The following is a 27,282-nucleotide window of genomic DNA, read 5'->3' as shown; positions in this document are numbered from 1 at the left end:
GTACACTCCAACAGTCAAACATAATTTATAAAGAATGCATTTGTGTTTAGTGAGTCTGCCAGCTCAAAGGCAGTAGGGATGACCATGTGTTATCTTGATAAGTGCGTGAATTGGACCCTTTTCCTGTCCTGCTAAGCATTGAAAATGTAACGAGTACTGTTGGGTGTCAAGGAAAATGTATGGAGTAAAAAGTACATCCTTTTCTTTAGGAATGTAGTGAAGTAAAAGTAAAAGTTTTCAAATGTAGAAATGGTAAAGTACAGATACCCCAAAAAACTACTTATGTAGTACCTTAAAGTATTTTTTACTTAATTACTTTACACCACTGCCTAATGAATATGACCCAGGGGCAAGGAGATGCTTCAAATCATATTTTCTACGTGCCCAACACACACACAGAACTCTTGTCGTTGTATGTTTTAATCACGGCAGGTTCACACACCCATATCTCCTCTCTCCCTCCCTGTATTCATTTTTGTTTGCGAAAAAAATCACTTCACTGAACAACCATAAATCGGGTTGTATGGACGTGGTCACGCAGGAAACTACAGCTTCTTGAACAACACAAACACACACACATCAGCGACAAAGGACCCTAAACTCTCCCTCCTTTGTCTGAAAGAGAGACACCACTTGGCCTGTTTTCACTAACTGTGTTTGAACAGCAATTAGACACGGTCATTTACACCCGTACTGCAGCTCTGTCAGAAAGAGATTAAAGAGGCTCCTTGGGGTGCTCAGAGGGTTCGGAGGGGGGTGAACTAGTGCCCATTCTCCAAACAAGTTTTGGCATTGGGACATTAAATGGAGGGAGAACGGAGTGGAATGGAGTTCCATAACCTTGTGGTTTGGCTTAGTATTAGTAGTCATTACATGATGCTGCAAGACACATTTTTGCATGGAGTATTTCTCGTCCACTACTTCCCTGATGCCAACATGGTGGCCATCACAATTCTAAAATCTCGGCTCCATATGGCCAAAGTCTGCCTATCTTTGGCTCTGGTTATTGCTATTGACAGGTAGCAATTATCAGGGTTGGGCTAGTCTGTGAGCCATAAGGGATATGAGTGTGAGCAAAATGGACGAGTGGGACAGGGGGGCAGGGGTGTTGATTGGTAGAAGGGTGAGTGAAGGGTTTGGGGAGGGTGAGAAGAGGATGAGGGGTTTATGGGGGAGAGTGTGGATAGGATTGGCAAGGGTTGCATGATGGTTCTATCTGCCAGCTTCATCAGTCAGTCACCCCCCCCCCCCCTAATCTTGTAGTGATTACAGTGAATTAACAGCTTTAGAGACATTAGAGACACACCAGCAGACAGCAGGGCCAGCCATGCCACAGCAAGACCCAGTGTGGTGTGTGTGTGTGTGTGTGTGTGTGTGTGTGTGTGTGTGTGTGTGTGTGTGTGTGTGTGTGTGTGTGTGTGTGCGTGCGTGCGTGCGTGCGTGCGTGCGTGCGTGCGTGTGCGTACATGTTTAACTATACTTCTGGGGACATTTTGTTAGTCCCCACAAGGTCAAATGCTATTTCTAGGGGGTTTAGGGTTAAGGTTAGGAGCTAGGGTTAGTTTTAGGGTTAGGAGCTAGGGTTAGGATAAGGTTAGGTTTTTGGGTTAGAGTTAGGCTTAAGGTTAGGGTAAGGGTACAGTTTAGGGTTAGGTTTAGGGTTAGGGGTTAGGGAAAATTTGAATGGGACTGAATTGTATGTCCTCACAAGGTTAGCTGCGCAAGACTGTGTGTGTGTATGCGTGCACGTTCGTGTGTGCATGCACTAAACTGAGACCTTCCTTGCCTCTAGGGCCCAGGAGTTAAAGAGACTCCAGTCACGCCAGAACCAGGACTAAATGAAAGGGGCTTGATGCCAAAGTAAACAACGGCCGACACACCTCTTGATGCCACAGGGATGGGGGGAAAGATGTGGGGGAGGGAGGGAGACCCACCTCCCTAACCTAGCCAGAGGATGGTTGTGGGGGGAGATGGATAGACAGAAGAGGAAAAGGGTAAAGAGATTAAATTAGTGAGAGGATCGGGAAGATGGGAGAGATGGCACATGGATTGGAGAAATTGAAAGAGGGAGGGAAGGGACCAAGATGTTGTCCTTTTTTCTGGACATCTGTTAGAACTTCAGAATTAACGCTGATTCGTTCTGTCTGACCAAGTAGCTGTATGTCCCACAAAAATCTGTAGTTAAAAATAATCTCTTCAAATTTTTATTGAATTAGCACATTTAGGTCACATTTAGTGCCCTGTGCTTTGAAAAATGTAATTAGTAACCTAAAATATGCTCTTAAATTGACAGGAAATGTCAAACTCGCAAACAGAATTCACTTTAAAGCATGTTTGCATAAGTGACTTGGACAGACTCTCAGTACCCTTATTCACATTTCAACACTATTTTTGTTTCTCACTTGAAAGGCACAAACAGTACCCAGCTAGCACAGTGGATCTGGGCCGATTCTGGCTGAGAGTCGGGGAACTCGGCTGAGAGTAAGACTCAGCAGACGTTATGTGGCCAGAGAGTATGTGACACGGTCACCAGGTATATGGTGTTTCCTCCAACACAAAATGTTTTTTTGTGTATGGGTATAATTTGCATGTATAAAATGTATAATAGTAATATTTAAAATAACTAAATCGGGTAATTTTGTGTGCATCTATTAAAATTTGCATCGGGCTGCTTCTGGGGGGATTCTGGTAAGATGCCGGCAAAGTCGGCTGAATTCCGGTAGACGGAAACAGCCTGATGTAGTTGGGCCAATTCTGGGCAGACATTCATTTTGATTCCGGGCCGAGTCCGACACCCGATTCCGGGACGATTCAATCAGTTACGGCCCCCCAGAAGAGGGCCGCTCCTGTGCCGATTCCTCATCGCTAGCTGGGTAGTGAACAAAAGCTATTAGCTGAATTAGTCTAGCAAAATGTTTCACATCTCATTTGCATTACACACACATCACAACACATTTATCTGCCCTTGAAGAGATTACACAGCAATTTTACACTCACCAACGCTATTAACTCAATTACTGGGCTACATATTTCCCATTCTGTTGGGGGTTTTAATGTGGGGAACAGTTTGGTTTGACTTGTTTTTCACGTCTCTCTCGCCTTCTTTTTCTCACTCGTTCTCTCTCTCTCTCTCAATCTCTCACACTCTCTCTCACTCACACCCTTGTCAGTGTGTGAGTTGTAGACTTGGTTCCTTACCAGAGATGAAAGAGGCTGTCTGTCCTACCGCAAGTGGAGTGGGGCTAGGAGCTGAGACTGGGGCGGTAAATACACAGTTAAAACACATGTGCAGAGGACATCTTCTCTTTCTGTGGCGGCAGGCCAATGGGCTGCTACATTTAGAAGTAAACCAAGACCCCTTCATGTCACAGACTCTGGTCACTGATGTAAAATGCAAAACATGAGACGCCGACGAATGGTTAAAAGCAGTGGGTGGTCGTGGTGTGTTAGCGATCACCTGCTGGGTGTAGGCGAACAGTGCTGATTCAACATGTATAGCTGTCTCTTTCTGCCTCTCTTTGTCTCAATCTCTCTCTCTCTCTCTCTCCCTCTTTCTCTTAGGTAAGCATCGGCTAAAGGGGCTTATCTCTAGCTTCAGTTCTCGGGACTCACAGTTGCATCCCTTCTTTCACTGTTATAGAGCTCAGCTCCTGTAACCCATCTAAACAATGCATTAAAGCAATGCGACCTCACTCCTCCAATCTATTCTAACTCCCATAGCCCAGGTTTGTGGCACTAGTGTTAAGGAGACAGGGCAGGACCAGGCCTATCTCCAAGTCAAGGCACTGAGATATCGAGTGATGCAGAGAGAGATCGATGGTTGGAGAGGTGGACATCCTCTATACAGCAGGCAGCAGAAGCAACAGATGGAATCCCGACAGTCTTAGCTGACAATAGGAGAGGAGTGGTCACCACTGCATAGACCCATCTGGGATAATGATGTGATACTTACAGTCTTCATAACTGGCTTTCTCCCAGGCCTGAGAAGCTGGAGATAGATAAAAGCTGTACGAATATATGAATATAGATGAATATATGAATATAGATAGGGAGGATACACTATTGCCATACATTTGGCTGTGAAACTAGTCTGAAGATTTGGCCCCTGTCCCCCTGTGCTGGCCTGGCCTTTTTGTGTGAGAGGTCATTAATGACACTGGGGCTCAGATGGGAGAGGAAGGGGAATACAACCACAATGGCAGAACTGAAGGAAGAGGAAGGGCCGAAGTCTAGGTGTCCCATCACTTTAAATCACTGTGCCCAAGCTATGTGGCCTGAGGGAAGCATTCGATACCATACCAACACACACGCACGGTACGCCCACACACGGCCGCACGGTACGCCCACACACACGCACGGTACGCCCGCACGGTACGCCCACACACACACACACACACACACACACACACACACACGCAGGCAAATAGGCACGCACAGACGTACCACCATAATTGAGTCAGACATGTGGAGAGAATTCTTTTCACATCAGTGTCGTACACATCAGAATGGTGAATATGTCTGACAACAGAGTCTGAAATTATTTTTTTCACCAATGTAGTCCTAGAGCCATTCTGAATGTTCCTTTTCAGCAAATTCATACCTACACATCACACTGTATATCTTTAGAGGGAGAGGGAACTATCTTTACTTTACTATAAATCAGGTTGATATATCAACTGTTAGTGTCTGAAATTCTTTTTTTTTTTGTCTGCTAATGCGGCACCAGGGTCATGGCCATTTCAGCAAAATAACTTTGATACACCTGCTGACCTGCAACAATTTGAGACTAACAGGTGACACATGATAAAGGCTAAGTTGAAACATTAACCATATAGGTCAATGTTTGTATGGTTGTTAAGGAAGATATTCATGTCACCTTTATTTAACAAGGAAATAACCTTGAGGTTAAAAACATATTTTACGAGGCCGACCTGGCAAGAGGTCAGCAGGAAAAATAGACACCAGGACGGATACTGTATGTGTGTATATATAAAGTTTACATATTTTATTGTCACGTGCACTAGTACAGTGAAATGCCTTTCTTGCTTGCTCTTTCCTAACAATGCAGTAATCGATATCAGTAGTTGTATGAAAAAAGTGAAGTAGAACAAAAACACATGAGAAATATACTGAACAAAAACATAAATGCAACATGCAACAGTTTTAAATATTTTACTGAGTTACAGTTCATATAAGGAAATCAGTCAATTTAAATAAATTCATTAGGCTCTAATCTATGGATTAAATTAGTCAGCATAGCTAATAGAACTAACAAGTTAGTAAACCCGCTAAAATTATGCAGTAATGTTAGTGTACAGACAGTAATTAGTTACACTGGCGGGCCCTGGAGGTAATAAATTAGTAATACCAAAAGCTTACCTTGACTTGGAAGAGTTCCAGTGATGTGTTGGAAAGTCATAGCCTGATAGCTAACATAGCATCCCTCTGTTTGAGCAGGGTGTTTCAGTAGGCTGAACTAGCTACAGTGCCCTCCACTAATATTGGCACCCTTGGTAAAAATGTCTTTATTGTTTATCTTCTTGGTCTTTCATACAAAATATTCACAAAAATGTAACCTTTAATTAAAGTCAAATAAATTAAATAAAAAATACATTCTTATCATAAAACAAATATTTTATTTTGTGTGCCACAATTATTGGCACCCCTTATAGATAACAGCTCTGAGTCTTCTCCTATAATGCGTAATGAGGTTGGAGAACACATGGCAAGAGATCTGAGACCATTCCTCCATAGATAATCTCGCCAGATCCTTCAGATTCTGAGGTCCACGCTTGTCCACTCTCCTCTTCAGCTCATCCCACAGGTGTTCTATGAGGTTTAGTTCAGGGGACTGGGATGGCCATGGCAAAACCTTGATTCTTTGGTCAGTGAACCATTTTTGTGTTTATTTTGGGGTGTGCTTCGGATCATTGTCCTGCAGGAAGATCCAACCACGGCCCAATTTAAGCTTCCTAGCAGAGGCAGTCCAATTTTGATTTAATATCTGCTGGTACTTGATGGAGTCAATGATACCATGTATCCAAGCAAGTTGTCCAGGGCCTTTGGAAGAAAAACAGTCCCACAACATCAAAGATCCACCACCATACTTCACAGTGGGGATGAGGTACTTTTCTGCATGGCTATCTTTCTGTCTACGCCAAACCCACCTCTAGTGTTTGTTTCCAAAAAGCTCTATTTTGGTCTCACCTGACCATAGAATCCATTCCCATTGAAAGTTCCAGTAACATTTGGCAAACTGTAGGCACTTGAGTTTGTTGTTTGATGACAGCAAAGGCTTTTTTATGGCAACCCTCCCAAACAACTTGTGGTTATGTATGTGGTGTCTGATCGTAGTTTTGGAGACCTTCTGACCCCAAGACCCAACTAACATCTGTAATTCTCCAGCTGTGATCCTTGTAGATTTTTTGGCCACTCAAACCATCCTCCTCACTGTGCGTGGGGTCAATATAGACACACATCCTCTTCCAGGCTGATTGTTAACATCTCCAATTGCATTAGACTTCTTCATTATTGCCCTGAAGGTGGAAATGGGCATTTTCAACCGTTGAGCTATTCTCTTATGGCCATTTCCTGATGTGTGCAGCTCAACAACCTTTTGCCGCACATCATTACAGTATTCTCGGGTCTTTGCCGTAGTGATGGAAGACTATGTGAACTTGGCCTGTGTGTGACCTCATATTTATACCCCAGTGAAACAGGAAGTAATGGCTTACCACCTAAGTGTTCCTAATCACTCAGGTGAACTTAAAAACATAAAATATGAATGGGAATATACTTAAGTTAGATTTTACTCATAAGAATTTCTAGGGGTGCCAATAATTGTGGCACATATTTTTTGGGAAAAAAAATGTATTTAGTTTTTTTCCTATTTATTTTTTTCAATCATTTTACTTCAAATAAATGTTTGATTTTTGTGAATATTTTGAATGAAAGACCAAGAGGATAAACAGCAAAGACTTTTTTTTTGCCAAGGGTGCCAATATTAGTGGAGGGCACTGTTGCTGCATTTGCTAGCTAAGTAAGTGAAAGTGAAAAAAATGACAATCTCTCTCTCCCTATTTCTGTGTGCCAGATGTGTTGTTACCTACCCTTACCACCTGGGGGGCGGCCCGTCAGGAAGTCCAGGATCCAGTTGCAGAGGGAGGTGTTTAGTCCCAGGGTCCTTAGCTTAGTGATGAGCTTTGAGGGCACTATGGTGTTGAATGCTGAGCTGAAGTCAATGAATAGCATTCTCACGTAGGTGTTCCTTTTGTCCAAGTGGGAAAGGGCAGTGGGGAGTGCAATAGAGATTGCGTCATCTGTGGATCTGTTGGGTTGTTCATTCAACATGCTGCAATAGATATAAGGCCATGCTCATAAAAATGTCATGCTCATAAATGTTTGTCAAATAATCCTCCCACATCTTAAATGGCACTGAGTACCAAAAGTCCTCACAAGAATAGTAAAACAACAAAAATTTGAAAAGTGAGGACATTTTGCAGGTTATCACTTGTAAAAAGGCTATTTTAAGCTTAGGGGTTAGGTTTAGGGTTAGAATTAGGGTTAGGGATTAGTGGGTAAGAATTGGGTTTAGGTTTAGGGTTAGGGGTTAGAATTAGAATTAGGGTTAGGGGTTAGTGGGTAAGAGTTGGGTTTAGGTTTAGGTTCAGGGGTTAGAATTAGAATTAGGGTTAGAGGTTAGTGGGTAAGAATTGGGTTTAGGGTTAGGGGTTAGGTTTAGGGTTAGAGGTTAAGGAAAATAGGATTTTGAATGAGAATCAATTGTTGGTCCCCAAATATTCCTCACAAGTATAGTAAGACGTGTGTGTGTGTGTGTGTGTGTGTGTGTGTGTGTGTGTGTGTGTGTGTGTGTGTGTGTGTGTGTGTGTGTGTGTGTGTGTGTGTGTGTGTGTGTGCCTGTGTGTGGGAGGTCATGGGAGTCTTGGGGTTGTGTGAAATCAGTTTGGAGATGTGGGTGGGTTCCCTTCATTGGAGTATTCTCCATCTCTTGCCATGCTGACTAATACCCATTCGTAGACAAATATGACGTGAATCTTTGGCTAATTGTCCATTTTAGACAAAGCATAGCAGTAGTTGTCTGCATCATCATTTCCTCATAGCAGAATGAGTCAGGATAGTCACACAGATGTCTTGTTAGGTCATAGGTCTGTCAAATTGATTTAAAAGAACAGGTCTTCATCATAATGAATGTGGAACTTGAGAAACTACACAGTAGGACACGGTAACTGAATAACTGTAGAAAGAACTGCTTTGCATCTGTAGAAATCTTGTTGCAGTTTTTCTTGATCGCATACAAGCATTTCTTTGAGCAATGTTGTCGATTTTCAAAACAGTGTTCTCAAGACACAGAACTGTGGCCTTTTGCAAAACAGTAAATGCATTTTCAAAATGTAGTTGCCATCTCAAAACATAAATACATTCATCAAAACTGTATGATACTGTCAAAATTACATTCATCACAAGAACACGGCGATCTGCAAAAAGATTAACACAAACAGACATTTCTCTTAAGTCCAAGCAGGCAAAACAGAAAGTTCAATTACATTTTTTTTCTTCCAGTAGATCATTAGATTTTCTTTGCAGTCACTAAATCACGATGATCAAATTGGGAATACAACTATCAAAAGGTGCAGAATTATGTGAAATTACTCTCATTTTATGCATTTTTCACCAAACAATTTCCTACATCAAATCAAATATAATTCCTGGTCAAAAAGAAAATGGAAAATAAACACATTGTGTGCAGGAATCATTCATCGGTAAAATCACACTCCAATTACATGTATTCATTACAAAGACTGATCTCATATGTTAGTAGACTTTCATCAGCAGGCAGAAACACAATCCCCAATAGAAATAAGGAAAGGTGAATACAGTGAAGGAACACAACTGATATGAATGTACAGTCGTGGCCAAAAGTTTTGAGAATGACACAAATATTAATTTTCACAAAGTCTGCTGCCTCAGTTTGTATGATGGCAATTTGCATATACTCCAGAATGTTATGAAGAGTGATCAGATGAATTGCAATTAATTGCAAAGTCCCTCTTTGCCATGCAAATGAACTGAATCCCCAAAAAACATTTCCACTGCATTTCAGCCCTGCCACAAAAGGACCAGCTGACATCATGTCAGTGATTCTCTCGTTAACACAGGTGTGAGTGTTGATGAGGACAAGGCTGGAGATCACTCTGTCATGCTGATTGAGTTTGAATAACAGACTGGAAGCTTCAAAAGGAGGGTGGTGCTTGGAATCATTGTTCTTCCTCTGTCAACCTTGGTTACCTGCAAGGAAACACGTGCCGTCATCATTGTGTTGCACAAAAAGGGCTTCACAGGCAAGAATATTGCTGCCAGTAAGATTGCACCTAAATCAACCATTTATCGGATCATCAAGAACTTCAAGGAGAACAGTTAAATTGTTGTGAAGATGGCTTCAGGATGCCCAAGAAAGTCCAGCAAGCGCCAGGACCGTCTCCTAAAGTTGATTCAGCTGCGGGATCGGGGCACCACCAGTACAGAGCTTGCTCAGGAATGGTAGCAGGCAGGTGTGAGTGCATCTGCACGCACAGTGAGGCCAAGACTTTTGGAGGATGGCCTGGTGTCAAGAAGGGCAGCAAAGAAGCCACTTCTCTCCAGGAAAAACATCAGGGACAGACTGATATTCTGCAAAAGGTACAGGGATTGGACTGCTGAGGACTGGTGTAAAGTAATTTTCTCTGATGAATACCCTTTCCGATTGTTTGGGGCATCCGGAAAAAAGCTTGTCCGGAGAAGACAAGGTGAGAACTACCATCAGTCCTGTGTCATGCCAACAGTAAAGCATCCTGAGACCCTTCATGTGTGGGGTTACTTCTCAGCCAAGGGAGTGGGCTCACTCACAATTTTGCCTAAGAACACAACCATGAATAAAGAATGGTACCAACACATCCTCCAAGAGCAACTTCTCCCAACCATCCAGGAACAGTTTGGTGACAAACAATGCCTTTTCCAGCATGATGAAGCACCTTGCTATAAGGCAAGAGTGATAACTAAGTGGCTCGGGGAACAAAACATCGATATTTTGGGTCCATGGCCAGGAAACCATGGCCGGACCTTAATCCCATTGAGAACATGTGGTCAATCCTCAAGAGGCGGGTGGACAAACAAAAACCCACAAATTCTGACAAACTCCAAGCATTGATTATGCAAGAATGGGCTGCCATCAGTCAGGATGTGGCCCAGAAGTTAACTGACAGCATGCCATGGCGGATTGCGGAGGTCTTGAAAAAGGAAGGGTCAACACTGCAAATATTGACTCTTTGCATCAACTTCATATAATTGTCAATAAAAGCCTTTGACACTTATGAAATACTTGTAATTATACTTCAGTATTCCATAGTAACATCTGACAAAAATATATAAAGACACTGAAGCAGCAAACTTTGTGAAAATGTATATTTGTGTCATTCTCAAAACTTTTGGCCACGATTGTATAGGCCTCAATCCACACCAAAGGAAAGCTCTATAATGGAAGGTCACAACTTCATTCTCTGCATCTCTGCATGCCCGAATGTTGTCAAAAATCATAAAGATTTGACAGTCTCTGTTGCCTAGATCTTTCCCTATATTGTACCTGATTGACTAAAGATAAAGCTACTATATACAATTTTGAGTAGTATTATGTACTGATTGCTGGAAACATTGAACACATTTGCAACCTTTTCTCTTCTGATGAAAACAACGTGTGTGTGTATGTGCATGCATATTCATAGTGAAACATCTATGACCAAACTGGCTTTGACAGGTGCATTGAAAACACTTTACCATTGCATAATCATAAGGTGAATGGTATAGACTTCTCAGTTCAGTCCAAACCAACTGACGCTTCCCCATGCATCATTATCTCTGTAGGAACTGTAAGAGTCTAAATATTGCCATCTCCTCCTCCTACCTATTTCACCACCATCCCCCATTGAATAACCCTCCGAGACCTCTACCCAACTAATACCCCTGATTGCCCAACGTCCACACCCTGCCATCTACCCCACTGCCCCCTTACCTGATCCATCTCCCTCGTCTTTCCCACACTTCCAGCCCAGTGCCCCTGGATGCGGCTGGCATCTCTCTGGGATCTAGAGGCTGGGTCTCCACTGCCAACTGCCAAGCCCATGCAGCGCCATTCCCAATGTGCTAGCAGTGCCAAAAAGGCGCCCGGCCCTGCCGACAGGGTGCGTTGTTTTAGAAGCCAAGGGACCATCGGGCCCCGAGGGATCATGTGCTGTGTCAACATGTCTGCCTGGACCCAGTTTCTCCCTGGCACAGGACAATACCAACAGGTGGACTGCGGCTGGGCTGTAGTGGGCTCTGTTTTGCCCTGTGCCAACTGTACTAAAGAAACAAAATGGAGGGTGGGTCTCTGCCAGCTTCCTGCTCCCATGGTTGCAGCAACACAGACTGGCAGATATCTGGCTGCTTCAGTCACATGCAGATAGGGATGGCAGTCAGAGGAGAGTCTCCAAACTCTTTAACTCTGGTCTTTCTTGAGTCATTTTATATAAAAACAAAATGAGCCAAAAGATCCCAGTAGAAAGAGGTGAACTCCTCATCATCGCTAGCTGTAATGTTACTGTGGAGCCGCTGGCGGGAAGTCTGTCTTCTCTCAACGACCTGTGACCGCGACCAACAGGACATCCCTTATAGACACCTCCTAACCCCACCTGCCCTTCACTTTACTCACCTCAGTCTATAAATAGCCATAGTTTCATAACCACTAGCTTTGTTGAAGGGTTGAGTAATGATCACAAGAGCCCTGGGAATTGGAATGTCTATTTCAGTATGTCTGTCTACGCCCCACAGAGCTGTGTACAGAGCTGCACAGACACCAACAGCAGGTCACTGACTACCACTCATAGAAGTCATAGAGACAGGCACACAGAGGGACACAGTCCTTCAGTGCCAAGGCGGTGGCCAGTGACCAGCTGTCACTCAAACTCCCCCCAATATAGCCTTGTTAAAAGGGAGACCAATAAAGCAAGCAGGGGGTAAAAATGAGAAGAGATATTTTAAAACAACAATATTTCATTTTAATATTCTCTGGTAGGCAATTGATATTAGCTGTATTCAATACATTTTGTTGCATTCCAGTTTTTCAGAGTTAATCCAGATTTTAGTTTGCATTCGTTAGAAGCATCAAACATCTCAACTTCAGTCAACGTGTGCCAAACCTTAAACTTATCATACGCTTTTTAATACCAAGGCAATAGAATTTGAAACAATTATTATTTACACATAGATACAAAAATATATTTCACAAAAAAGTATTATTGATACATTTACAATGACCAGCTCTATACAATTACAAATATACTTATATTGTAAAAAGCTATTTCTTAAATACTCTTCCAGCTCAAGTTTTGTATAAAGGACGCACAGCCTGTCCCGTGTATGTGAGATGGTGTTTGTCTGTCTAACAGTGTTCCAATACTTTTACAAAGCTTCCTTTCCTTGTCTCCTTCCTAATCTCCTAGTCTCCTCTAGTCTCCTCTCTTCCATGACTGCTAATAGTTTATAAACTGGGGCTGCGTACGAAATATCACTCTATGCCAAATAGTGCAATAGAACATGAGGTTCCATTTCAGATTTGCCCATTATTACCGTGCAAACCTAGAAAAAACAATCCAGTCCAATCAGCTCAGATCATGAGGGAAATGAGACGAGGAGAAGGAAAGGAGACAAGGAGATGACGCTGTCTTATAATATTGGGACACAGCCTTGAGATGAAGTTGTTCAGCAAGTCTGACGGTCACTGTGACTGTCCCTGTGCTATGTTCACAACACTCCTGATGTGTGTGTGTTCTGGGGTGCTGGACAGGGTGTCCCCTCCTCGCGATGGCTACTCTCCAAAAAAGGGTCTCTGCCACTTCTCTCCGGCTCCGTGTCACATGCCTAAGGAGAGACAGACAGACGTTTGATTAGTAATGGACTGTAGACTCCTCTACGTGCCTCAGGACAGACGGACAGACAAATTCCCACACACACAGTGCTTAGCAGTAGTCTCTCTGGCTCTTTGGCAGTCCAACACTATTCTTAGTTAGGAGATGTGGTCAGTTTTACTTGGCAGCCATCATTAACACTGCAGTCCCTAATAAAAATGTCAGGCTCTGCTTAACCTGAATGACAAATAACTGACTGTCCCTTTACTTTATGTGGCTTGCTGTCCCATCGCGAAATGTGACTGAATGACTAACCGTCCCATTGGTTTGAATGAGGAACATTCAGTACTCTAACCGCCTGGTTAAGAAAAGCACCGGAACACTTCCATTGGTAATTCCAATTCCGAAGCTAACGTTTACAGTTGATATTCCATCCCAGGTTTTACGTGGGCACATTCCAATGTAACCGCCCTGATGCAAGTTCCAACACTCTGGACTACTGTAGTAAAGGATCGGTCCAAAACAAATAAACTGAGCTATGTTGGTCTGTACCCGCCACATAAACTAGGCTCTCTCTCTGGTTACATTCTTACATAGGCTGCTGCGTGTGTGTGTGTGTGTGTGTCAAGACATAATGACATGAGTGACAGCTGAAAGGGATATCTTCCCTTTCCCTCGAGGCCTTACATGGTCTATCCATACATCCTCATACATTTCCATACCCCAACCCTGTTTAGAGCTGACAGCTAAGAGCTTATTGTTTCGGAGAAACAGCACGGCGTGACAATCATGTATTGGTGGTTAGCATATCTAACATAGTTAGCATAGAGAACACACTCCCTTGACTGAGTACATTGTAAAATAAGTCATTTGTTCTGCTACCATTTTTGTTTTGTGGAAACCCGTTGCCTAAAACCAACTCAAAGTATTTCAGTGTTCAATACTTAAAGTAATAAAGTCACATCATCACCACCCATATTGTTATCTTTTGAAGTTGTAAATACTTAACTGGTTTGTGTTTTATGAGCTTTTTGGCATTAAATTGTATTATGTATTCTGAACTATAATGCTTGAAGTTACTTGAACATGAATATTTGTTGTAGTAAACATTAAATTGTAGGGTCCCCTTTACTTAAATGATTAACCTTCATTACAGTTTTTGTTCAAGGTTAAGTAGTAAGTCGTTCTGATGAGTCATTTTCAGTGATCGCGTCTTAATGTTTAACATTGTTTTATGTCTTTGACGATTTGTCATTTTAACTCACCTTAGCCAGCATTGTTGAGCACAGTACTCATATCAGTAACTGGATATAGAGCTGTAAGCTCTGTCATTAAGACCGGTGCACATGACCTTGTTAATGGTGGGAATGGCTTGTCTCATTATTGAACATCAATTTGTCCGACGGTTTTGATATCTGTTCATCATGATCAATTACATCTCATAGCACCATAAACTGCTTAATACTATATACTAGAAATGTATTTTTATTTCTTCGAACGTGCCTACAGCATTGTGTACAAGTATCATAAATCCTCTAAAATCAAAGCCAAGTGGCACTATAAAGTATTCATAACTTGCAAAAACGTAATAATTCTATATCAGCACAACACAGATAAATCATGTTTTTTACTGAAATATCAATGTGTCTGACTATTACTTCATTATTTTAAGTAAAGACGTAAAACATAATAGAATCAAGTAAGATCAACTTAGTTTTTAATAAATGTTATACTGACTTTAAAATATTAAATCACAATAACTTCTAGAAATGGAATAACTAGATTAGCGGAACATAAATAAATACAGTTATATTTTTTCAATCACCTAATATTTGTTAACAGTACTCAAAAACATTAAGTGATAAGAAATCTTATTGACATCTGAGTTAGTACTACTTTTATGATTTGAGTTCTACTGACCATTGGAGATGTTTGAGTTGCCACTACTTAATGTCCTTAATGAGTTAGGCAGTTACTTTCTACAGTGTACTGTGAATGGTGTAAGCTATTAGAGCTTACTTGCTAACGTCTTGTCAAGGTCAGCAATGAAGTCCTCCAGTTCTTTAGTGTCTCCCAGTTTGGCTGTAAACAACATAGAGAGCGGGTCAGATGATAGAGTAGAACTGTATTGTCCACCTGCAATTGCATAACCTCAAATGAAAATGCATCATGTATTATGTGAACTGAACATTACATGGCATTATCTACTGCAAATATACACATACCTACTACAACACTAAATAAGAAGAATGAGTCACTTGAACGCTAATAAGCTAATAGGTGGCCTATTGGAATAGCTGAGGATAGCTGAGGTGCTCTAAGCCTAAGGCAATAGGTCTGCCTATTGTAACATTTGACTTCTCCTAAAAACATGTCATGTTTAATCCTGCATCTATCCTTCTGTCTAAACAGGAGTGATACTGAGCTGCATTTTGGCAAATGCCTCCTGTTGTCAAACTGGGACAAGACTTTGCATACAGTTTAGAAAAGTTGTAGGCAGAATGACGTGTGTGTGTAAAGGTGTGAATGCTGACGGTTGTGTGTGTTGCATGCTTGCATTTTTGTGTCTGCGAGTGTGTGCGCGTGCATACGTGTGTGGGTCGAGGCTCACCTTTGGGTGATGTGAGAGGTGGGGGGGAGGTGGGAGAGGGAGAGAAGACATTGGGAGAGTTCAGTCTCTCATCACTGATACTGAAGCTGTTCCTGTTGAGCGACTCAGCACCTGAGAGAGAGAGAGGAAGAGAGAGGGGGAGAAGGGGGAGAGAGAGAGAGAGAGAGAGAAAGGGAGAGATTAAAAGACTGATCACCTTTCTGTATGCCTGAAGCAGCTGTAGGGCCTATTGCCACATCCATATGTTTTGCACACACACACACTTGCTCACACACACACACGCACGCACGCACGCACACACACACACACACACACACACACACACACACACACACACACTAGCAGACTGACTGTGGGTTCCCTAACTCATAAGTTGACAGAAGTCATCTGGTTAGTGTGAAAGGGTCAGAGCAGGGACATGAGTAGAGGGTGGTGGGAAGTCAATGAGGGCCCCTCAAACAGGGCCAAAACAAAATACCGCTGTTTAACAGCTGGGCTCTCTCTCTCTCTCTCTATCTCTCTTTCTCTAGCTCTCTATTTAACTATTGAGATGTAGCCCTAACCCTAACTCAGAGAGGGACATATTTCTCCTGCGTGATAAATAGTGTGTGCTTGATTTAACTCTGCCACGTCTAGTACACACACACACACGTTACCCCTCTCCCTCCTGCATTCCCCACAGTGGTAAAACTGGGTAAGTCAGGCCCTATGTGGTCAAAGCGTTGACTATGTGATTGCATAAGTGACATAATGAACACTTTGATTCCGCCAGTAGATATTTCAGCCGGCCACAGAACACGACAGATCTGTATCACTGTTTGTTTTTTTCCAGGAAAGGAATGGTGTTGGGAGAAGGAGAGAGTAAGAGAACAGTTGTTTCTCCTCCGTACAATATAGAAATGGGCAGTATAGTGGAATTCATTTCAATTCTACACAGCTCAGTTTTGTCCGACTATAAAGTATGTTATAAAGTCAGGGTGGGTACTATAGATGGATAGACGTCCCAAAAACGAGTTGTTTTACTATGGTCATTTTCAACAGAAATGCATTCAGTTCCCTGTGCTGTCTCCAATCCAAAGGTAATCTAAAGGAACTCCTTTCTCAACTCCTGCTTAGATTGAGGTCTGCTGGTCTGCTACTTAATCCATGTATTAACACTCTTGACAGGTCTGACTAGGAGTATGAGGCTAACTACTACAGCATAAGCAGCTTAACCTGCAAACCTCAAAATATCTTTCTCTCTCTCTCTCTCTCTCTCTCTCTCTCTCTCTCCTCACTCAAGAGTTCCACTGGACCCTGACAGAGTGGCTCTGATGTACAGCACATACCTAGAGTAACCCCTGACCTCCACCTCTCAGCACCACATGCAAGTACACACACACACACACACACACACACACACACACACACACACACACACACACACACACACACACACACACACACACACACACACACACACACACACACACACACACACACACACACACACACACACACACACACACAAAACCTTGATCTAGGTCCAGAGATCTTGGATTTAGATTGAGCTACTGCTGCATATTTGGCACACAAGCCCCCATATTCCAAGCCAGCCATGTCTCTGTGATAGCCTATACACGCTTAGATTTCATTGTCATAAGCAGCTATGAAGTCTCCCAGACGTCAAGCAGTGCATTACCATACGGGGTGTTTGTGTGTGTGTGTGTGTGTGTGTGTGTGTGTGTGTGTGTGTGTGTGTGTGTGTGTGTGTGTGTGTGTGTGCGCTAGGCCTCGGGCCCTAACCCAAATGTGATAACCTCACACAGTTACACATAGACAGAAATATGCTCCCGCTCCCCAAGCGAACACTGATTTCATTTCCCAACCACATGTGAGTGGGTTGGGATTTCTGTAGGAAGATGTGAAAGGATAACTTCATGGTGCTCTGTAGTGTGTTCTACAAACTCCACGTCTGCAGAACGAGTTAGGAAGGATCGTGTCCAGTTTTGCATGTTTAAGACCGGGGCCTGGCATTCACAGAGAGAGTTACTATTTCATTGATCTGTTTTAGTAATAACTGAAAGACTACGTAATAATAGGTTCAGTTAACGTTTTTAACTTGAGTAATTACAGAATAACTATAGCATAACTCCTGCACACAGATTTTCAGAGGAACCTAATGTGAAGAGTTACCAGAACATGTTATCTACAGACGAGTGTAAAAACGTTAGGTCTAGGATTCCTGTGTTGGGTCCTGTCCTCTCCATGGTAGTGCATTGAAGAGTGACCTGTCTCACGCAGGGGAGAGCTATTGTGTGTTAGGACTGATGGATGGATGGCTGAAAGAGAGCTGCACCTCAGAGTGGGAAACAATAACAGAACTGTCAGTCTGTGATGTAGGTTAGTGAGAAGGCATTCTAAACACGAGAGGCTGGCAGATACTCTGATCTGGGGAGGGAGGGAGGGAGACCACTCATTCAGTTGCACTGAGTGAGGATGGTTAGGGTTAGAGAAAGCATTTCCAGAGGCATCCACCGAGGCATGGTCTGTCTGAGAAATTGAAGGTTTCCAGTTCCAAGTCAAACACTGATGCTTATCAGGGAGTGTGTGGCTGTAGGGAGTGTGTGTGTGTGTGTCCGCCTGCTATAGGTTTTCAGCAGACCGGGAAGAGCACTTGTGGGACACATGACAATGTATAATCTAGCACGAATGGCAATTCAGTCTGCCACTATACGGAGTAAAGGGAATTGTGAGCCTCAAAGTGCAAACAGTAACATATCTAGGCTTCTGATAGGTCCTGTCACAGCTTGAGAATGTTTCTACTGCTACTGTTGCCGCCCTGTAGGCTATGTAATTGCAGTCTGTCAGGCCTTGTAGCTGCAAGGTCGTTGGTTCAAACCCTGTTGCAGGCATTCCAGCACAATTGCTACACTGTCTTTCGGGGTACTAGGAGAACTGTGTGTGTGTCTGTGCGTGTAAGGTTCACTTACTTTCTGAGTCGCTGATGCCACTGTCACTGACGCTGGCACTGCTCCGTCTCTTCACCGTCTTCAGGTGCTCGTCGTACTGGAAGTGTCTCTTCTCCATCGGGGAAGTGAAATCCTCGATCACCGCGTCGAACTCACACAGCACGTCAGACAGATCATCCTCCTCGAGGAATTTAGCTGAAATAACGGAGGGAATAAGCATTTGTTACTATACTGGACTGGTTAATAAAATAAATAGCTCGCTATTAATTTAGCCTATCCCATGCAACCTATCGACAGTCTATGTTTTTGTGTCATTGAAATATGTGCAACACACATGTTAGATTGAAACATTGTTACACTGTAACAGCTGTTGAATAAGAACCACACTTGCACGGTTTCACATAAGTTCATGGCTCCCTTTCTGAAAGGTCCGATAACGCCGTGCCTGGTCAGTGTGCAGTGCATTGTCCAGTGGAAGTCGACAGAACAACATATGAGATGGTCTAACTTACATTTGCCTTGAGACTTCAACTTTGGAGACTTCATTTTTCTTGTCTTGTGAATCTCAAAAGTATCCAGTATAATGAACTTGTTCGGGAAGAAGTAAACTCCGCGGGTATTTCCAATAACAACGTGTTTGCACTCTGTGTGCTCCTGTCCACTACTGGTCCGCTAAAGCAAAGCGCTGTCCCTCTGACAGTCCTGCGTCTCAAGACTGGTTTTAAACTCTCCCCTTACCCACGTCAGGGGGGGTGACTCCGAGGAGGCGGGAGAGAGAGAGGAGGGAGAGAGAAATTCTTATTCTTTTGGAATTTCTGTGAGTGTAATGTTTACTGTTCATTATTATTGTTTATTTCACTTTTGTATATTATCTAATTCACTTGCTTTGGCAATGTTAACATATGTTTCCCATGTCAATAAAGCCCCTTGAATTGAATTGAGAAAACGCAACATGCATGATTTTAGGTATAGGCCTATCAGTGACCGTTTTCTATTCCTATGGTGATGTTCCGCTCTCTCGCGTCATCCCCGGTAACTGTGTTTGTAAACAACTTGTGTGTCACTAAGCGGTCAAAGATGTAATGCTTACCGGGCGTACAGTACGTGCAATACTTTCACGTTTTATTTATATCCCTGACCCTGAGATTTCCGTCTTCTATCACTGGGCAGTTTTTGAACAGAATGTGGTAAAACACTGTTAACTAATTAAACTAATGAACAATTTATTTAACAATGTATTATTTGAAATGTGGACAATCCCGATCTTATTCAAGATTTGTTTATAGTCTCATTCATAAGTTAAAAAAAAGTTTAATCTTGTGGCCTATCATAGCATGAAATGTATTCCTAAAATAGACTACGGTCTCTGTGCGGTATCCCCTTTCAATATCTTTGTGTGGTCTTTGTCAGAACGGACTGGAACTGGAATTACACATAAATCCGGCAACCGAATTGAGTTTCTGGTAGTAGGCTAATTTTAATTTGGAGCGACACCATGTGGTGTGAAGTAGAGTTGCAGCCCCTGAAGCTGGCCCCTCTAATAAAATACAGTACATCAAGAATCTGACTGAATATTCATATCCTATGGTATCTGATGTGAAATACGGTGTGATAAGTAGGATAAACAGTATTTCTGATATTCTGTTTTTGTTCTAGGGTAAGATTTCCTGCCCCTCATTTGTAATTAACCAAACTCATGATGATTTTTGATGGATCTTTAATGCAGTACAAAACACTTTTTTTACATATCAAATCAATACATACATCATAGCACTGTCAGTACACATTTTCGGATTGCTTATGCACCACTGCATCATAAAAATACTTGTCTTCATTAAGCTATATACTGTATAATATAGATCAACCTACATTGTATTGGCTTTTCACTTTGAAGTCTTTGCATGAGTGGCAGCAGCAAATATATCAGGTCTCAGAATGTGAAGATAGGCTAATTTGCTCAGCCACTTGGGCATCATTTGCGTTGGAGAGCTGTGACAATGTCTGGGAGCCAGCCGTGTTTCTCCTCCTTACACAAACGAAAATGCTGAGTAGAATAATTATGGCCACCGTGGCCAGTGGAGCTGACTTGACATAAAGACCCACTCTGTCCATCCCAGACTCAGGTATCCAGCTGACATCCAGCTTGTTGTCCAGACTGAGGTGGGAGGTGGAGCAGGTGTAGTTGTGTCTCTCTCTCAGCTCCTCTGTGTTGACCTCCAGACTCTTTCTCAGCTGGTAGGTCCCGTCTCCATTGGGCAGCAACTGGCCCCCAGCCATCTCCTGTTCTACTATTGGCTGGCCGTCTCTCAGCAGGGTCAGGTTGATGTGGCGGGGGTAAAAACCAAACGCCAGACAGCTCACACGGGCACCTCCTGACATGGCTTTCTGTATGAGCCTGACTCTGGGACGCACTTTACGCATCACAAAGTTCTTCAATCTCTCCAGAAATCTCTTCAGTGTTTTTATGCAAACGGGGAGGTAAATGGTCTGATAACGCCATTTTGCATATGTTTGATGCACCTCACTCCATGGCGACAGTAGGTTTCCAGAATTGTATGAATAATGTGTCATGTTGTAATATATTAAATCAGCTAAAATTGCATTGAAAGCATCTGTGGACAGAATAAGGCCGGGTTCACCAGTATCCAACATCTCACAGCCAGCCATTCTCTGCTGAACATCTATATTCCCTGTGGAATTAAAGCGATACCTCAGGTCTGACAGTCGCCTTTTCATGCTGAGGAACATGTGTCCAAACACATAAGCTGCATCTTGGGCTTCTTCAACCTCCGTTTCGTCTGGGGCGTAAGGTCCCTTGTGGATAAACTGCTCCTTGTTGGAGTCAAAGTAGCCAACTTGAATGTCATCCTGCATCAACACAACACTACACTCAGGGAAAGGTGCTTCTCCTGAGATACAAGTTGCGAATGCCCACAGAGAATGAGATCCTGAATGTGAAAACAAGATCAGTGAATATTTTTACAATGTCTGAAAAGCTCCTGAAAATATTTTACTCGGTTTTCCTAGGAGTTTTGGGTGCACTCTCTACAGTATGGTACTAAACACCACCTAGGCTGGTGCTCACACTGCTCCTAAAATCAAGATGTATACTAAATGAGATATGACAGAGAATAAAAAGTACATTTTACCTGGGTTTACGATGGTGTAAAGTGAAAGCAAAATCAAAAAGAAACACAGTTTTGCCATGGTTCTGAATGTGTTCAATACTTTTCTGTACGCTCATATGCTTCTAGGGCAGCTCTCAAATAATTTGGCACACTTTCACTTTCACTAAGCCTTACACACTTTCACTTTCTTGGCAAACACCTAGTATATGCTGTCATTGGACAAATCTGCAATAAACTGTTTCTCAAACAGAATTAGGGATTTAAATTATGATAATTTAGGAGAAAAAACATGTTCGGTCTGCTGGGGCTAGGGGGCAGTATTGAGAAATTTTGAAAAAAATATGTGCCCATTTTTAACTGCCTCTTACACCAACTCAGAAGCTAGGATATGCATATTATTAACACATTCGGATAGAAAACCCTCTGAATTTTCTAAAACAGTTTGAATGGTGTCTGTAAGTATAACAAAACTCATATTGCAGGCAAAAACCTGTGAAAAATAGATCAAAAAAAATGTGAATTTTGTGACTGTACTATTTAGGGTCATTGTTTTATAGATACCACAGTGGGAAATGATTCATTTCGCAACTCCTACGGCTTCCACTAGATGTCAGCGATCTTTATAAAGTTGTTTGAAGCGTCTATGATTAACAGAGAGCAAATTAGAATGCAGGGAAGTTGACATGTCGTCACTTCATTTTTCGCGCCTGCGCATAAATATGAGAAGAGAGAATATTTCATAAACGTTTTTCTAGACACAGGATAGGTCGTGTGAAAATATTACTGATGTTTCACGTTAAAAATGGACCAAAAGATTGATGCTAAACAACGTTTGACATGTTTGAACGAACGTAAATAGATTATTTACTAGGTTTTTTTAGCTTTTCGGCGTGATTTTACACCCCCCCCCCACCACGTTTTGTGGGAGCCTACTGAACGCTAACTACTTGGTGTTATTTGGACATAAATTATGAACTTTGTCAAAAGAAACCACATTTGTTCTGGACCTGGGATTCCTGGCAGTGCCTTCTGATGGAGATAATCAAAGGTAAGGGGATATTTACAATGTTATAATCGATATTAGATGCTGCTAACCTGTATAGCCTAGCCAATTGTTCTTAGCATAGTACCCCGTTTATTGCAAAATGTGATTTCCCAGTAAAGTTATTTTGAGATCTGGCCATTCGGTAGCAATTACGAGATGATAATATATTATTCTTTGAATGACAATATTATAATTTACCAATGTTTTCGAATAGTAATTCCGTAATTTGTAACGCTGAATTCACTCGGAGCATTCGAGGCGAAAAAAATTCAGAATTTCACCGCGACTGTAAATGCTGTTTTTGGATATAAATATGAACTTGATGGAACTAAAAATGCATGTATTGTATAACATAATGTCCTATAAGTGTCATCTGATGCAGATTGTCAAAGGTAAGTGCATATTTCTAGCTGGTTTTCTGTCTCTGTTGATGCCCTTCTTTGAATTGGCTAAACATTACACACAGCTATTGTCAATGTACTCTCCTAACATAACCTAACTTTATGCATTCTCCGTAAAGCCTCTTTGAAAATCGGACAACGTGGTTAGATTTAGGAGATGTGTATCTTTCAAATGGAGGAAAATAGTTGATTGTTTGAGTATTTGAAATGATTAGACTCTTGCAGTTTTGAATTCCCCGCCATGGTCACTTGACAATGAATCCCATTACCGGGATAAGATCCCCAAGAGGTCTACAGTATGGTACTAAACACCACCTAGGCTGGTGCTCACACTGCTCCTAGAATCAAGATGTATACTAAATGAGATATGACAGAGAATAAAAAGTACATTTTACCTGGGTTTACGATGGTGTAAAGTGAAAGCAAAATCAAAAAGAAACACAGTTTTGCCATGGTTCTGAATGTGTTCAATACTTTTCTGTACGCTCATATGCTTCTAGGGCAGCTCTCAAATAATTTGGCACACTTTCACTTTCACTAAGCCTTACACACTTTCACTTTCTTGGCAAACACCTAGTATATGCTGTCATTGGACAAATCTGCAATAAACTGTTTCTCAAACAGAATTAGGGATTTAAATTATGATAATTTAGGAGAAAAAACATGTTCGGTCTGCCTATTAAAGTATTTTGTGTGTTCCAAGCTATTCTTTTGTTAAATTAGGCTCTCATGTTACAAAAACTCTCCTGTGTGGATTCTTATGTTTAGTATCACTGTTTGATTTGATCCAATTGCCATTTCATGTCAAATGATTTCTGAGAGCTTGCCTAAGGAAATTATGTCACAATCTGGCCTTGTGTCCAGAGCCCAAGCCATGAAAACTAGACAGCTGCGCTATAGTAACTCCCTGTCATCTCCATGCTGACCAGGGGCGGACTGCCATCTGGCATTTCGGCAAATGCTAGATGAGCTGGTCCATTTCTAGCCAAGTGGGCCTGTCTTACTTGGATTTTTTTTAGCAAAATGATAATCATCTCGCTAATAATGGGGGCCTTAACAAATAAAATTGGCTGGTGTGGGGGCCTTGAGAACAATGTGGGCCATTGTGGGGCCTCAAGGAAATAAATTGTCCGGTGTAATAAAAATGCCATAGCCGATTTCTGGTCCCAGTCCGCCCCTGAGGCTTGTCTATAGAATGATGCTGCAATGGATAGCTGCTATTTTGTGTATTTTTTTGCGCTTATCTTAACTTTTTTTGTACATGATGTTCTACTTCAGTGAGTCGGCAGCATTGGATACACTGCTCACAACAGACCAGGTCCTAATCCCCAAAACTCGTAAAAGGAAAATACGCCATAAGAGAGGCCGACGTGTGGACACCCTGACAAAATAACTTTTAGTGAATAAATAATCCGCCTCTACCCTCCACTCTATTGTCGAACGTACAATCACTGGAGAACAATCTGGATGAGCTCTGTTCGAGACTATCCTATCAACGGGACCTGAAGAACTGTAATATGTTTCTCTGAGTCGTGGCTGAACAAGGACATGGATAATATACAGTTGAAGTCGGAAGTTTTACATACCACTCCACAAATGTCTTGCTAACAAACTATAGTTTTGGCAAGTCGGGTAGGACATCTACTTTGTGCACGACACAAGTAATTTTTCCAACAATTGTTTACAGACAGATTATTTCACATACAATTCACTGTATCACAATTCCAGTGGGTCAGAAGTTTACATACACTAAGTTGACTGTGCCTTTAAACAGCTTGGAAAATTCCAGAAAATTATGTAATGGCTTTAGAAACTTCTTGACATCATTTGAGTCAATTGGAGGTGTACCTGTGGATGTATTTCAAGGCCTACCTTCAAACTCAGTGCCTCTTTGCTTGACATCATGGGAAAATCTAAAGAAATCAGCCAAGAACTCAGAAAAAAATTGTAGACCTCCACAAGTCGGGTTCATCCTTGGGACAATTTTCAAATGCCTGAAGGTACCACGTTCATCTGTACAAACAATAGTACGCAAGTATAAACACCATGGGACCACGCAGCCATCATACCGCTCAGGAAGGAGACGCGTTCTGTCTCCTAGAGATTAATGTACTTTGGTGCGAAAAGTGCAAATCAATCCCAGAACAACAGCAAAGGAACTTGTGAAGATGCTGGAGGAAACAGGTACAAAAGTATCTATATCCAGAGTAAAACGAGTCCTATATCGACATAACCTGAAAGGCCGCTCAGCAAGGAAGAAGCCACTGCTCCAAAACCGCCATAAAAAAAGCCAGACTACGGTTTGCAACTGCACATGGGAACAAAGATTGTACTTTTTGGAGAAATGTCCTCTGGTCTGATGAAACAAAAATAAACTGTTTGGCCATAATGACCATCGTTATGTTTGGAGTAAAAAGGGGGAGGCTTGCAAGCCGAAGAACACCATTTCAACCATAATGCACTGGGGTGGCAGCATCATGCTGTGGGGGTGCTTTGCTGCAGGAGGGACTGGTGCACTTCACAAAATAGATGGCATCATGAAGAGGAAAATTATGTGGATGTATTGAAGCAACATCTCAAGACATAAGTCAGGAAGTTAAAGCTTGGTTGCAAATGGGTCTTCCAAATGGACAATGACCCCAAGCATACTTCCAAAGTTGTGGCAAAATGGCTTAACTTCTTCGGGATAGGGGGCAGTATTCGGAAGTTTGGATGACTGAGGTGCCCAAAGTAAACTGCCTGTTACTCAGGCCCAGAAGCTAGGATATGCATATAATTGGTACTATTGGATAGAAAACACTGTGACGTTTCTAAAACTGTTAAAATAATGTCTTTGAGTATAGCATAACTGATATGGCAGGCGAAAATCCGAGGAGGATCCATCTGGAATATATATTTTTTGAGGTGTCTGCCCATTCAAATGCTTGTTTATTGGAAAATCAAAGGAATACCTCCCAGATTGCAGTTCCTAGGGCTTCCACTAGATGTCAACAGTCTTTAGAAAGAGTTTCAGGCTTGTTTTTTGAAAAATTAGCTAGAATTTGTAGTTTTTCTAGGTGGCTCTCATTTTGACTGTAGTCTTGTGGCGCGCGTGGATGAGGGCGCACACTTCGTTAACATACTATTCTCCGTCTTAAATTGTATTGTTTATTTACATATTAGGGTACCTGAGGATTGATTAGAAACATTGTTTGACTTGTTTGGACGAAGTTTATTGGTAACTTTTGGGATTCCTTTGTATGCATTTTGAACGAGGGGAACAGGTGGATTACTGAATCAAGCGCACCAACTAAACTTTTTTGGGGTATAAAGGAGGACTTTATCGAACAGAATGACCATTTGTTATGTAGCTGGGACCTTTGGGATTGCAAACAGAGGAAGATCTTCAAAGGTAAGTGATTTAATTTAAAGCTATTTCTGACTTTCGTGACACCTCTGCCTGTTTGGAACATGTTTTTAATGCTTTTGTACACAAGGCACTGTCCTCAGATAATCGCATGGTATGCTTTCGCCGTAAAGCCTTTTTGAAATCTGACAAAGCGGTTGGACTAACAAGATGTTAATCTTTTAAACGATGTAAGATACTTGTATTTTCATGAATGTTTAATATTACCATTTTTGTATTTTAAATTTCACCAGATGTTGTCGAGATGGGGCGCTAGCGCCCCACCTTTCCCAAAGAGGTTTTAAGGACAACAAAGTCAAGGTATTGGAGTGGCCATCACAAAGCTCTGACCTCAAGCCTAAGACAATTTGTGGGCAGAACTGAAAAAGGGTGTGCGAGCAAGGAGGCCTACAAACCTGACTCAGTTACACTAGCTCTGTCAGCAGGAATGGGCCAAAATTTACCCAACTTATTGTGGGAAGCTTGTGGAAGGTTACCCGAAACGTTTGACCCAAGTTAGGCAATGCTAGCAAATACCAATTGAGTGTATGTAAACTTCTGACCCACTGGGATTGGGATTTTAGCACTAACTGCTAAACAGAAGTTGGTGTGCTTTATCCGGGTTGCCAGAAAGTAGAGCATTTCAGAAGTCTAATTTAGAAGTGACACAGGCATGGATTAGCTTTTCTGCATAATTTTTTGACTACAAGTTTCAGATTTTTGCAATGTTACGAAGATGGAAAAAGCTGTCCTTGAAATATTCTTGATATTTTCGTCAAAAGAGAGATCAGGGTCCAGAGTAAAGCCGAGGTCCTTCACAGTTTTG

General features: G+C 42.0%; 2 protein-coding genes across 2 annotated transcripts; both read right to left on the bottom strand.

The window, feature by feature from the left end:
• Positions 1–12,063: 12,063 nt before the first annotated feature.
• rgcc (regulator of cell cycle) lies at positions 12,064–19,228 on the bottom strand. Its single transcript, XM_029703021.1, has 5 exons — positions 19,010–19,228; positions 18,519–18,692; positions 15,547–15,657; positions 14,955–15,017; positions 12,064–12,948 (listed from the first exon to the last, which is right to left on the bottom strand). Exons 1-5 carry the CDS (start codon positions 19,041–19,043, stop codon positions 12,941–12,943), a joined length of 390 nt encoding a protein of 129 aa, XP_029558881.1. The 5' UTR covers positions 19,044–19,228; the 3' UTR covers positions 12,064–12,940.
• A 969-nt stretch (positions 19,229–20,197) lies between these two features.
• Positions 20,198–21,778, bottom strand: LOC115155930 (major histocompatibility complex class I-related gene protein-like). The gene is made up of 2 exons (XM_029703020.1): positions 21,647–21,778; positions 20,198–21,445 (listed from the first exon to the last, which is right to left on the bottom strand). Exons 1-2 carry the CDS (start codon positions 21,702–21,704, stop codon positions 20,421–20,423), a joined length of 1,083 nt encoding a protein of 360 aa, XP_029558880.1. The 5' UTR covers positions 21,705–21,778; the 3' UTR covers positions 20,198–20,420.
• Between the last annotated feature and the right edge of the window lie 5,504 nt (positions 21,779–27,282).

The sequence above is a fragment of the Salmo trutta genome, chromosome 20 (assembly GCF_901001165.1).
Source record: "Salmo trutta chromosome 20, fSalTru1.1, whole genome shotgun sequence".
Lineage (NCBI taxonomy): Eukaryota > Metazoa > Chordata > Actinopteri > Salmoniformes > Salmonidae > Salmo > Salmo trutta.
Note: the sequence above shows the minus strand (reverse complement) of the source record. Positions and strands in the feature narration are given on the sequence as shown.